This window comes from Entamoeba dispar, genomic scaffold, assembly GCF_000209125.1.
Source record: "Entamoeba dispar SAW760 scf_1105229457967 genomic scaffold, whole genome shotgun sequence".
Lineage (NCBI taxonomy): Eukaryota > Evosea > Mastigamoebida > Endamoebidae > Entamoeba > Entamoeba dispar.
The window spans coordinates 114,702-126,276 of NW_001852957.1; the positions used below are offsets into that span (position 1 = coordinate 114,702).

General features: G+C 21.7%; 4 protein-coding genes across 4 annotated transcripts, besides 37 other annotated features; 2 read left to right on the top strand and 2 right to left on the bottom strand.

Annotated features, from left to right (window-relative positions):
- Positions 1-14: part of a sequence feature (AT_rich) that runs on past the window's edge.
- Positions 15-20: 6 nt separating this feature from the next.
- Positions 21-65: a microsatellite.
- A 107-nt stretch (positions 66-172) lies between these two features.
- On the top strand, positions 173-1,669 carry EDI_251870 (uncharacterized protein; the record flags this gene model as incomplete). Its single annotated transcript, XM_001734117.1, has 4 exons — positions 173-421; positions 475-708; positions 779-1,384; positions 1,448-1,669. The coding sequence occupies 4 exons, from the start codon at positions 173-175 to the stop codon at positions 1,667-1,669; spliced, it is 1,311 nt and encodes a 436-aa protein (XP_001734169.1).
- Positions 195-224: a sequence feature (AT_rich).
- Positions 427-460: a sequence feature (AT_rich).
- Positions 876-910: a sequence feature (AT_rich).
- Positions 1,176-1,231: a sequence feature (AT_rich).
- Positions 1,390-1,446: a sequence feature (AT_rich).
- Positions 1,666-1,736: a sequence feature (AT_rich).
- Positions 1,737-1,741: 5 nt separating this feature from the next.
- Positions 1,742-1,891: a microsatellite.
- Positions 1,892-1,995: 104 nt separating this feature from the next.
- Positions 1,996-2,119: a sequence feature (AT_rich).
- Positions 2,120-2,140: 21 nt separating this feature from the next.
- Positions 2,141-2,171: a microsatellite.
- Positions 2,172-2,215: 44 nt separating this feature from the next.
- Positions 2,216-3,778, bottom strand: EDI_251880 (uncharacterized protein; the record flags this gene model as incomplete). The annotated part of the gene is made up of 1 exon (XM_001734118.1): positions 2,216-3,778. One exon carries the CDS (start codon positions 3,776-3,778, stop codon positions 2,216-2,218), a length of 1,563 nt encoding a protein of 520 aa, XP_001734170.1.
- Positions 2,429-2,466: a sequence feature (AT_rich).
- Positions 2,870-2,895: a sequence feature (AT_rich).
- Positions 2,983-3,092: a microsatellite.
- Positions 3,152-3,215: a microsatellite.
- Positions 3,477-3,497: a sequence feature (AT_rich).
- A 134-nt stretch (positions 3,779-3,912) lies between the features above and the next one.
- Positions 3,913-3,972: a sequence feature (AT_rich).
- Positions 3,973-3,979: 7 nt separating this feature from the next.
- Positions 3,980-3,999: a microsatellite.
- A 16-nt stretch (positions 4,000-4,015) lies between these two features.
- On the top strand, positions 4,016-5,611 carry EDI_251890 (uncharacterized protein; the record flags this gene model as incomplete). The annotated part of the gene is made up of 1 exon (XM_001734119.1): positions 4,016-5,611. One exon carries the CDS (start codon positions 4,016-4,018, stop codon positions 5,609-5,611), a length of 1,596 nt encoding a protein of 531 aa, XP_001734171.1.
- Positions 4,542-4,586: a sequence feature (AT_rich).
- Positions 5,609-5,759: a sequence feature (AT_rich).
- On the bottom strand, positions 5,752-6,132 carry EDI_251900 (nuclear transport factor, putative; the record flags this gene model as incomplete). The annotated part of the gene is made up of 1 exon (XM_001734120.1): positions 5,752-6,132. One exon carries the CDS (start codon positions 6,130-6,132, stop codon positions 5,752-5,754), a length of 381 nt encoding a protein of 126 aa, XP_001734172.1.
- Positions 6,133-6,195: 63 nt separating this feature from the next.
- Positions 6,196-6,247: a microsatellite.
- Positions 6,248-6,640: 393 nt separating this feature from the next.
- Positions 6,641-6,726: a microsatellite.
- Positions 6,727-6,766: 40 nt separating this feature from the next.
- Positions 6,767-6,794: a sequence feature (AT_rich).
- A 215-nt stretch (positions 6,795-7,009) lies between these two features.
- Positions 7,010-7,163: a sequence feature (AT_rich).
- Positions 7,164-7,250: 87 nt separating this feature from the next.
- Positions 7,251-7,273: a sequence feature (AT_rich).
- A 226-nt stretch (positions 7,274-7,499) lies between these two features.
- Positions 7,500-7,588: a sequence feature (AT_rich).
- A 64-nt stretch (positions 7,589-7,652) lies between these two features.
- Positions 7,653-7,823: a microsatellite.
- Positions 7,824-8,487: 664 nt separating this feature from the next.
- Positions 8,488-8,617: a microsatellite.
- Positions 8,618-8,722: 105 nt separating this feature from the next.
- Positions 8,723-8,793: a sequence feature (AT_rich).
- A 72-nt stretch (positions 8,794-8,865) lies between these two features.
- Positions 8,866-8,925: a sequence feature (AT_rich).
- A 262-nt stretch (positions 8,926-9,187) lies between these two features.
- Positions 9,188-9,688: a repeat region.
- Positions 9,689-9,711: 23 nt separating this feature from the next.
- Positions 9,712-9,765: a sequence feature (AT_rich).
- Positions 9,766-10,359: a repeat region.
- Positions 10,360-10,364: 5 nt separating this feature from the next.
- Positions 10,365-10,432: a sequence feature (AT_rich).
- Positions 10,433-10,446: 14 nt separating this feature from the next.
- Positions 10,447-10,555: a microsatellite.
- Positions 10,488-10,574: a microsatellite.
- Positions 10,575-10,612: 38 nt separating this feature from the next.
- Positions 10,613-11,575: a repeat region.

The following is an 11,575-nucleotide window of genomic DNA, read 5'->3' on the forward strand; positions in this document are numbered from 1 at the left end:
TGTTATTAATTTATGATATTATAAAAATAAAATCATAAGAGAAAAGATAATAATAAAAATAAGAAAGATATAACTTAATCAAGTTGGTAATAAAAAGAATTAAATGCCATTAGAAATAGAATATAGAAAATAAATTAAGAAAATAAAGATCTACGTTATATCAAACCAAGTAATGATAGTTAATTCACCTTATCAAAAATATGATTTTAATTTATATAATAAAACAATTGAATTAGCACAAAAAGCTTCTCAAGTCGGAAATGTTATTCAAACAATTCAAGGTGCTATGGTTGAATTTGAAAAGATTATTGAAAGTGTTATAACTTCATTTCCACAGAATGATACACCAGCATCATTTTCATCACTTCTTAATTTAACTATGAAATTTCAAGTTAATTTGAAAACAGAGTTAGGATTAGTAGTTTGTTAAATTGTATAATATATTTAATTAATAATTTAAGTTCATTGAAATAGGCAGAAAATTATAGAAAATTAAGTGATAAATTAAAAGGACCATGGGATTGGAAAGAAAAATTTAGTACATATGAACGTATTAAGAAACAACAAATACAAGAAATATTTAATATTCAAACTTATCGTTGTTTTATTAATTTTCTTATTGATGCTAAAACTAATTGTCATTTTATTTCTCAAAATGAAGTTCTTGATGATAATAAACTACGTCCATTTATTCTTGTTAGTGATAAAGTTTGTTTTTTTTTTTCTCATACATAAAGAGAAGTAATTTAAAGAAAAAAAAAAGAATATTCATTTATAGTTGGTTTCTGATAGAAAAAAACTTCTTTCACTTGATTATAATCAACCAATAAATCAAATTTTAAAACAAGAAAATAGACAAAATACAGTTCTTCCAGAATATTTTGAAAAAATAATGTATAAATTATATTATGAAAAAGAAATTGAAGGAGCATTTAGACAATGTGCAGGAGTAACTGAAATGATTGAATATGTAAAATATATTGGAATTATTGATTTTCAATTAACAGATTATATTTTATTATCTGCTATTGTTAAAAAATATCTTAGAGAAACAATAGAACCAGTTTGGCCACAAAGTCATTTTGATCAATTAATGTTTATAACAGGACAATATGCATCAAATCCAATTCAATGGAAAATGAAATTTAGATCAATATATCAAAGTGTTCCATCAGAAAATAAAATATTTATTGAATCATTAATAGCATTATGTATTAAAATTATTAATAATCCAACAAGTAAAATGAATATTCAAAATATGTCTATTTGTATTGCACCAGGTTTTATTAGAAAAAGTGCTATTAATGATCTTACTCAATCTTCTCATCAATTAGTTTTTATAGCATTTAGTAATATGTTAACTTATGCAAAAGAATTATTTCCTGTTTGTTTTTATTCTTTTAAATTTAATAAATATTATTGAAATATAACTTATTTTATAAAATAGGATTTAGGAATGAAATTTATTGAAAGTCGTTATGATCAAATAATGAATCCTCAAACATTATATAAAGATACTTTTAATGAAAAGTTATTAAAACAATCTACAATATCAAAAAGTCCAATTGTTAATCGTAGTAATAGATGGGTTAGACAACAATCCTCAATTCAAACACATAAAAGATCAAGTGCAATGTTAAATCGATTATCAATAAAACAACTTTGTTAAAATTATATCTTTATTAAATTAATATTTATTGGAATTATTAAAAAAAAATACTAATAAACATATTTATGATGATTTGTATTATCTTGTTTTATATTATTTATTAGATAATGATTTTACTTCTTTCTTTTATTCTTTATTTTATTTCTATAATAAATATTTACATTTAACAAATTATTTTGTAATTATCTTCTTTCTATCTTTATTATTTCACTTATATTTTATAGAATATAATTAATTCATTAATATTGCTTTGAATTAATACTATCTTTTAGTTCTATTTAAATCATAACTAATTAAATATCATTTGTAAGTATTAGTTAAGATACTTTTAAAATAAATATCAAATAATTTATTTTTATTTAATCATAGTTTTAATTTCATTTAATTATAATATTACAATATTATTTATTTTATATTTCTTACTTCTTTTAAAAAATTTAAACAATATATCTTTCTTCTTTTTCATATTTTAAAAAAATAAAACAAATAAAAAAAAAAAAAACAATTTTTATGATTTTATCATTCTTTTTCTTGAGAATCTAAAGATTAATTATTATCTCTTGAAGTTTCACTTGGAGAAGTATCTTGTTCTCCTGCAAGTGGTGTTGGAATCATTTCAACAGGAATTTGAATATCATCAGCTTCATTAGAATTATTATTTGATTTTTGAGGTTGAGTAACAATAGATAATGTAGGAGGATGTTCTTCTCTATTTAATCTTTTTGCATTTCTTCTAGAATTAATGAAATACATTAATCGATAAATAATATCAAATATAATAATACATATAATTATTACACATATATTAATGTATAATGGTACATGATTATCATCATATGATTTTGCTAATAAACCAGCAACTAATGGTAAAATAGTCATTCCACTTCCTGAAGTTATTTCTGAAAGTCCAACAAATAATCCTTTATTATTTGTAGATGCTCTTAGAGAATAATAAACTGAAGTTTGATTAGCAAATCCAGAAGATAAACCAGCAATATAAGAGAGAATACATAATAACCAATTACAATTACTTACTGCCATAACTAAATAAAGAATAACTGTAACTATAAGTCCAAGTAAAATAACTGATCTTCTATAAGTCCATTGAGTTGTAAGAGCCATTAAAATTAATGAAGTTGTTTGTGCAAGATATAAAAAGAAGAAAAATACTCCAACAAACATTTCATTTGGATTAGCACCAAATAAATTAATTTTAATATTAAAATCTTTAACAAGTTTAATATATTGAGATGAAATAACCCAATTTGTTCCTTTAATAGCAAAATTAAAGATATAACCAATATAAATATATGTTTTATTTTTATATTCACCTCCTTCCCATTTATATCGTATTTTTTCTTCTTTTTTCTTTAAATTTAATTCTTCTTTATTAATTATTTCATTTTTATTTATTTTAATTGTTGAATTATCAATAATATTTGAATCATTCATTTCAATATGAATATCATTTAATTCAGTTGATTTTTGATTATCTTTTTTTTCTTTCTCTTGTTTTTCTGTTTTTATTCTATCTCTCACTTCTTTTGGTAATCTTATTGGATAAATAATTTCTATAGTAATAAGACATGCAAGAGCAATATAGAATGATTTAATTCCAAGAATTCCTTTTAATAATCCTCCAAATAAATATCCAAAAGCTTTTCCAATACTCCATGATACTGAAAAAATTGCACTTCTTCTATTTTCTTGTCCTTTAGGTGCTTCTTTACCTACTGAACCAACAATAACAGCCCAAAAAAATCCACCACCAATTCCATAAATTATCATAGAAATATATAATGCCCACATTTTATTTTTAATAAATAATGGAAAGAATAATGCAATAATAAATGCTAATATTCCTAAACGCATAATAATAAATGGATTTGTTTTATCAGCTATTTTTCCTGAAAATGGTGAGAAAATTGAAACACATCCTGTACCAATTGATATCATTGCTGCTAATTCTAATGATGATCCACCATAATCATCTGCAAGAAATGGAATTACAATATTATAAAAAAATACTGAATAATTATACAAAAATCCAGTAAGACAATATCTAAAAAAGTTACTTGTTGGTAACAATAGAATATCAATTACCTTCATTTTGTTTATTATTTATTAACAGAAATATTCAGTATCAGTTGTTCAAATACTTTCTTTATTCATTTGGATTTTGAGCAATTTTTTCGCTTCTCTATTTTTAGTGTTTATTTTTCTAATTAAATGAGACATTCTTCTTTTTTTTTTTTTTTTTTAATTTGTTATTAATCACATTATATATGAAAATAATATAAAATCTATTTCAAAAAAAAAAAAAAAAAAAAGATCTTTGAATGAATTATGTTATTGTTTATATTATTAATCATTCAAATAGTCATTGGAAGTGTATTACCTCCATTTGATACATCAATATTATCAAATCCACAAATTCCTATATTATTAGTTGCATGTAAAGAGTTTGATGAAAAATGTAATCAATTACAACGTATTGTTAATAGAACTCAAGTCAGTTTGGCAGAGGAATTTCCAAATTTAATAAGTTCAGTAACTGAATATAATGTTATCGAGTCATTTAAACCACAAAATGAACCAAGTCTATTCATCTTAAGACCAAATGAAAAACCAATTGAATATACTGAAGCATGGCAAACATCAATGGTTTTAAATTGGGTATTCCAAATGATGTTACCAATTACAACAGATGTTAAAACAATGGAAGAATTAGATAAAATATTAAATTCAGAAATACCAATTGTTGTTATATTATTTACATATGAAAAGAATATTGATATAATTATGAAATATAAAGCAATTGCTGAAATACAGGGAAGTGAAGAAGTTTTATTTGTAAGTGCTATTGGTAATGAATTTATTTCAAAATTTAATAATAAAGAATATAAAGTTAAAATTAGACATAGAATTGGAAATCAAACACATTTTTTTGAATATGATAATTCAACTGATTTAATTACATTTATATCAAATGGTATATTTCCACTTTATTCAATATTTGATCCAATATATATTCATGATATTAATAATAGATATATATTATGGGTATTTTTTAATCAAACATTAAATGAAGAATATGATCAATTATTTAGTGAAATAGCAATAAATTATCATAATAAAATGGTTGTTACTAAATTTGATATTAATTCTTTTCCAGAACAATTACAAAAATATGGATTAAAGACAGCACCAAGTATTGCTATTCTTCATAAAAATCAAAGAACATCATATCCTTTTAATGGAACATTAACTAAAGAATCTGTAAATAAATTTATTCATGATGTATTTAATGGAAAAGTTAAACCATATTTACAATCAAGAAAGAGAGAAGATGTTGGAGAAGATGAAATAGTTTCAAATGATCTTCAAGAATATATTCATAAAGATAAATGTGTAGTTATTATTGGTTGTACAACTCAATATTTTAGAAAAGTTTGGGTTGATCCATTAAGAAAAAGACTTCCTAATACTAAAACTTATTTTATGAATTTAGATGAAGATGAATTACCACCTGAATATGATTTTGATGATCTTCCTATTGTTTTAATCTTTCCTGAAAATAAAACATTAATTTCAATTAAAGATGGTATACAATTAAATCAAGATATTATTGCAGAAAAGGTTCTTGAAGTTTGTGGTGGTATAGATAATGGACATATAGAAGTTATTGAAGAAGGATTGAAAGAACAAGAATATCAAGGACAATATGATGATTATATGAAATCTTTAGGATTAAGCAATGCTGATTTAGAAGATATTGATGATATTGAAGATGAAAGTAATGATAGTACTTTTGAAGATTTATTGAAACAAATGAATGAAGATAATTATAATGAAGAAAATGAATTCAATGATTCTGAAGATTTTAATATTAATGGAATAGAATCAAATGAAGATTTCCCTCAAATCAAAGAAGAGCTCTAATTTAATTTTTAGTAATAATTATAAAATAATATACTAAATCTTTTAACATTGAAAATACTTTATTTTAGTTTTTTTAATATGTTTTTTTATTTCATTTAAATATACTTTTAAAAAAAAAAGAGTTAAAATAAAAATCAATTTTAAATATCAGCAAGTCGCATAATATCATTCAAAACAAACCAATTACCATTGTTTTGAGCAAGTACAAATGTTTCAGTGAATGTATGTGGATTTTCATTATCAATTGATAATTTACCAATAACTTTAATAAGAACCATAGTTACTCCATTACTTGGGATTTGTTGTGCATCAATAACACTGATGACATGTTTAGTTGAAGTAAATGGAAGTGATCGAATTTTTTCAAGAACAGCTTGTTGACCTTGAACTGTATTTGTTTCAAATGTTAATGTAGACATTTGTTGGAAGAAATTAGCTAAATTTGATTTATTGGTGTCAAATGCATTATAAAATACATTAACAAATTGATTGGCAAATTGAATAAGTTGTTCTTGTGACATGGTATTATTAAATGAACTATTTAAGATGATTTTGTTTAATTATTACTATTTTTATAATTTACATTTTTTATTTTTTTCTTTTTATTTTCTTTTTATTTTCCTTTTTTTTTTTTTTATAATTTTGTGTTTGTTATTCCTTCTTTCTTATTATTAATCATTATTAATTGTATTTAGTCAATATATTTAAATGTAGTTGAAATAACTTGATTACTTTGTATCTTTTAGATTCTTTAAAACTTCAATTTTAAATCAATACACCATCATTTGTTAATTACTTCTTAATTTCGTATTGAATAATATACTGGAGTGTAAAATAAATTAACGTTTATTATTAATTATGATGATACAAAAGAGTATTATAGAAGTAGTTGAAATATTATAAAATAAAATACTTATTGTTTTGTTACAGTAAACATAGGTAAATCTCTGTCTCCTCACTTTCATTGATATTATTTACTGGGATTAAACTATGAATAAGAAAGATATATACTATTCTCATGTGAAATATTAAAGATAAAAGAATAATAAGAAGTTATAGTAATAAATATAATTATGAAATATAAAAACATAGATTCAATTAATAATGAAAATAGATACTAAATAACTTATTAAATAGAATGAAACAAGTCATGACATAAAAATAAATAATAATTAAATTTATTCACATTTATTACTCATTAGTACATTCATCTGTTTAATAAACATAGTTATAATATAATTATAACAAACAACAGAATTTTTAATAATAAGTTTCATCAATTCGTTACAAATAACAAATAAAAATTGTTGATAAAAGAAAGTGAATAACAATTCAATTAATGATGAATAATTACATAAAGAATAAGTAATAAATATGAAAGAAGAATGTATTATAACGTATATAATAAATAAATAATACTATTAAAAAGGATAATAAACAAGTATTGAATAATAATAATTTGAATTAATTTTTAATAAACAAAATATTTCATTATAATGAATTATAATGAAATCAATAATCATTCAATTTAAATTCCATTAAATAAATTATTCGAATAAATACTACCAATAACTTATTTATTTTAGTCTTATATGATAATTATGACTTTTGTTGTGACTTGCATTAAAGAAACAGCATGATATAAAATTAAATTATATTTTTCAATTGAGTCAAAATAGAAAATAACTAATTGGTTATTTAAACAAACAACAATACAACTGTTATTTAATTATTATTGCTTAAAATAGTTATAAACAATACTTTGATTATTTAATGAACAAACATTTGATAAACGATAATGAATATATATTCTTAAAATAATAGGGATTTGAGTTATGAATTGAATTTGTTATTTTGTATTGTTATGATGATTGTTGTTATTACCATCATTTATTTTATTTATATTTTATTCATTTTGGTTGTTGAATTATAAAAATGAATCAAATTTTAATTTAATATTTCATTCTATTTATTATTGAATTACAAACACAATGATATGATAATATGATGAAATAGAATGAGTACTGAATTAATTAATCGTTACAATTGAAAATGAAAATAAATGAAAGAAATGAATGTAATTAAAGAGAAGAGTTGAAATACAAACAATGATTACATTTATGATAATTATTATAATTACAAATAGAACAAAGAATATTAACAATAAAGAAAAAGAAGTTATACACATAAATATAATCAAATAAACATAAAAGAATATACAGTAGATATAATACACATTTAAAAACCAGAACAAGAAAAGGTAACACTAACATTAACACAATCAGTAGATACAAAAGTTTATGAAACAGTACTAGAACATTCAACTAGAGATGTACAAAAAGAAAATACATTATTAACAAAAAAAAAGATTAGAATTGAACCAGATGCACACCAAAAGATCAAACAACTGCAATCACAACATCAACACCAACTGAAAGAACAAAACAAACTCACATAACAGATACACAACCAACAACATTACCACAAGATGGAAAGACACAACAAGAATAAAAAAGGAAATCTTCATCATAAACATCGTCAGGAACAACAAGTACATCAAAGGACCCAAACAACCAGTAGTCAAACCACAGTCACTACAAACAAAGCAATGACTCAAAAACACAAAAGAAACATGTGACACACAAACAGAAGGACAAAGTGAAAAATACTAAACCAGAAATAAAAGAACTAGAAGAATAGAAATGAGATCAAAATAAACCAAAAGATATTGACAAAAAAAGATAGTAAAGATGATGAATCACAATAATCAAAAAGTAATGAGAACAATGAACCAAACAAAGAAGAAAGATGGAATAATCAACAAAAACAAGATGATGGATTTAATAATCAAAGAATCTTGATGAGACATAGTATATTTGTTATTCTTTCTGTTCTCATCAATTTTTTTATTCTTCTATGAACATATTTTTCTATTTTCCTATTTGTATGAATATTATACATTAATATTAACACTTTTATTATTACTATCATCATTTTATTAATATTTCAATCTCTTATTTATGTTCATCATTATAAATTAATAATTGCAAATATCATATTGATATGTTGTTATCAAAATCTTCATGAATTAGATTATCATCCTTATACATCAATAATATAACATAATAATAAAATATAAGTATTAGAAGAGATATTTAAAATAAATCAATAATTTTATAATACAGAAACAGGAGTAAAAGAAATAATATTCAATACTATATGTTTATTTGAGATATATAATTCAACTCTAAGACAATATAAATTTAATTACTTTATATTTCCTTTTTATTAAAATCATTAAAATATAAAATAAACAATGGAGTTGTTTATAAATTATTTTACAATTATATTGAATACTAATTTCCTATTAAATATCTCTTTATCCTCTTCTTATTCAATTGTTCTATTAGTTATTTTAATTAGTATTCTGTAATTCTGTTATACTTATGAATATTATCAGGTGATTATTATTGTTAATCACTTATTGTAAAAATTAATGAATTCATTATTAATAATTATCGTTATATTTTATTGAATTACTTTTTGTTTAAATACTATCCTCTAACTTTTGTAATTATTGTTTTGATTTCTTTTGTTATTTTCTTTCTCTTATTCTCATTATTCCTTGTTTCTTTTTACATTTTTTAATTATTTCATCATTTGTTTTCTCTTCAAATCGTTATTAATATTTACACATTTATTATTTTCATTTATTTAACTTGATTGATGATAGAGTTAAGACATTCATCATCAATACCAACAGAATTATTTTCATATTGATGTTTTTTATTATTGAATTACACTCTATTTTATATTCTATGATTGAGTTTATTTTTATTTCAATGTATCTTTTAGTTGTTTCTTTTATTCTATGTGACTTTTTAATATTATTAATGTATTCTTTCTCGTTATTTACATTGATATTTATTACTTTTATTATGCTTTCTATTTGTTTATTTCTTAATTTCTTATTTAACAAATTAATTCAAAACAATACAACACATCAATTAAAATTCTATTTGTTTGATTTGTTGTGTTTTCTTTATATTCATATTTATTATTCTTGTATTTTTCATATCTTTTATCATTTCATTGATTTGATTATTATCTTTATTTTTTGTTTTTAATTTATAAACTATTAACAATAATATTTAATAAAAAGTAGTTAATTAAGTGTTAAATAGAAATATTTTCTATATTTCCTTGCTCAGCAGAGATTAAATAATCCTATCACATTGCATTAAAGTGTTTGTTCATCAACTATTAGCTTATTCTTTGTTTTAGTTGTTGAATTGCAAGACTTCCTTTTCTCGTTTTTTGAGTAGAGTAGAGTATTTTAAACATTCCTTACTTAAATGTTAATTATTTAATTTCTATTTGGCTTTGATGGGTATTAAATTTCTTCTTCTTTATTTTCTTATTTTAAGGAGAATATATAATTACTACTTATTAGTGGGCTAATATTTTTTTAGCACCAACCACAACAACCACACCTTTTTTCTTTGATAATACCCATAATATCAAATATGCTTTGTACCCTAATAAATAATAATAACATCTTTATAAATATCCATTCTTTTATTATCAATGACATCACATCATTGTAATTAATAAACCCTGCTATTCTTGCAGTATTGGGTAAGATGTTTTTCTAACTAAATACAACACCATAACCAATCCATAACTGGTGGATTCGAAGGATGGAATTATTTTAGGATTCTGTGTGGTGTCTCTGACATTATACCTTCTTAACAATAATAAATAATAAAATAATAAATAATCTATTTTAATTTAATCTATTTATAATAATTGATAAAAATAGATGATCTATTAATAAATAGAACTAATAATTAGAACTTAAAAATAAATGATGCTTAAAAGAAAATAAAAAGAAAAAGAAACAAACTAAATACCAAAGAAGAATAAAAGAAGAATGAACATAAACGAAGAAGAAAGAAATGAAGTGTTTAATGAATTACAAGAAATAAGTAATAGTGTTAAGAATCAGATTGATGAGGTCATGAAAAGTGCACAAGAATATAATAAAAGTTGGGAAAATAGAATGGCAGAAATGATAACTGATAATGAAAATGAAAGTCCAGAAGATAGAATTAAAAGAATAGAAGGAATTTATGATAGAAAAGAAGAAATAATTAGAAGAAATGAAATAGTTAAAAATAAAATAAAAGATGGAATGATGATGATAGATAATTTAAAGAATATCTATCAAAGAATTAACAAAATTAGATACGAAGATAAAGAGATATTATCAGAACAAGTTGATACTATCATTACAAAAGTGATGGAAGCACAACAAATAAGAATTGATAAATTAATTGAAGGAAATAAAGTATGTACAAATAAATATAAAGGAGAATTAGAAGACATTAGAATAGATTGGGAAAGTAAAAGAGTTGAAAAGAAGCTTACTCTGTCAAAGGAAGAAATTCAACAACTAGAAGAATGGACAGAAAGAAAAATCAAAAATATAATATTTGATTCAGAAATTGATGATTGGTATGTTAACACATCAGTATTTGGAGATAGTATAATAAATAAAGAACATCTCATAATTATTGTTGAAGACACAGATGGAAATAAATTTGGAGGATATGTTAATGCCAAAATTGATAAAGTTAATTATTATACATATGATCAAAAATCATTTGTATTTTCATTAGAACCAAAAGGAATAAAGAAGTTTAATATTAAAGAACCACAACATGCATTTTATTTATTTAAACAATCAGATGATCGTTTATTAGGAATTGGTTGGAATGATGTTTATATTTTTAAAGAAAATAAGAAAACATATTCATATTGTAAACAATCTTCATTTTTGTATAAAAGAATTGAAAACGCACTTTGTGGAAAACGTGATTTCACACCACAACGAATTATTGTAATTGAAATGAATTGATTTTTATTCATTATTATTTATTTGAAATATAAAAATAAAAAAGA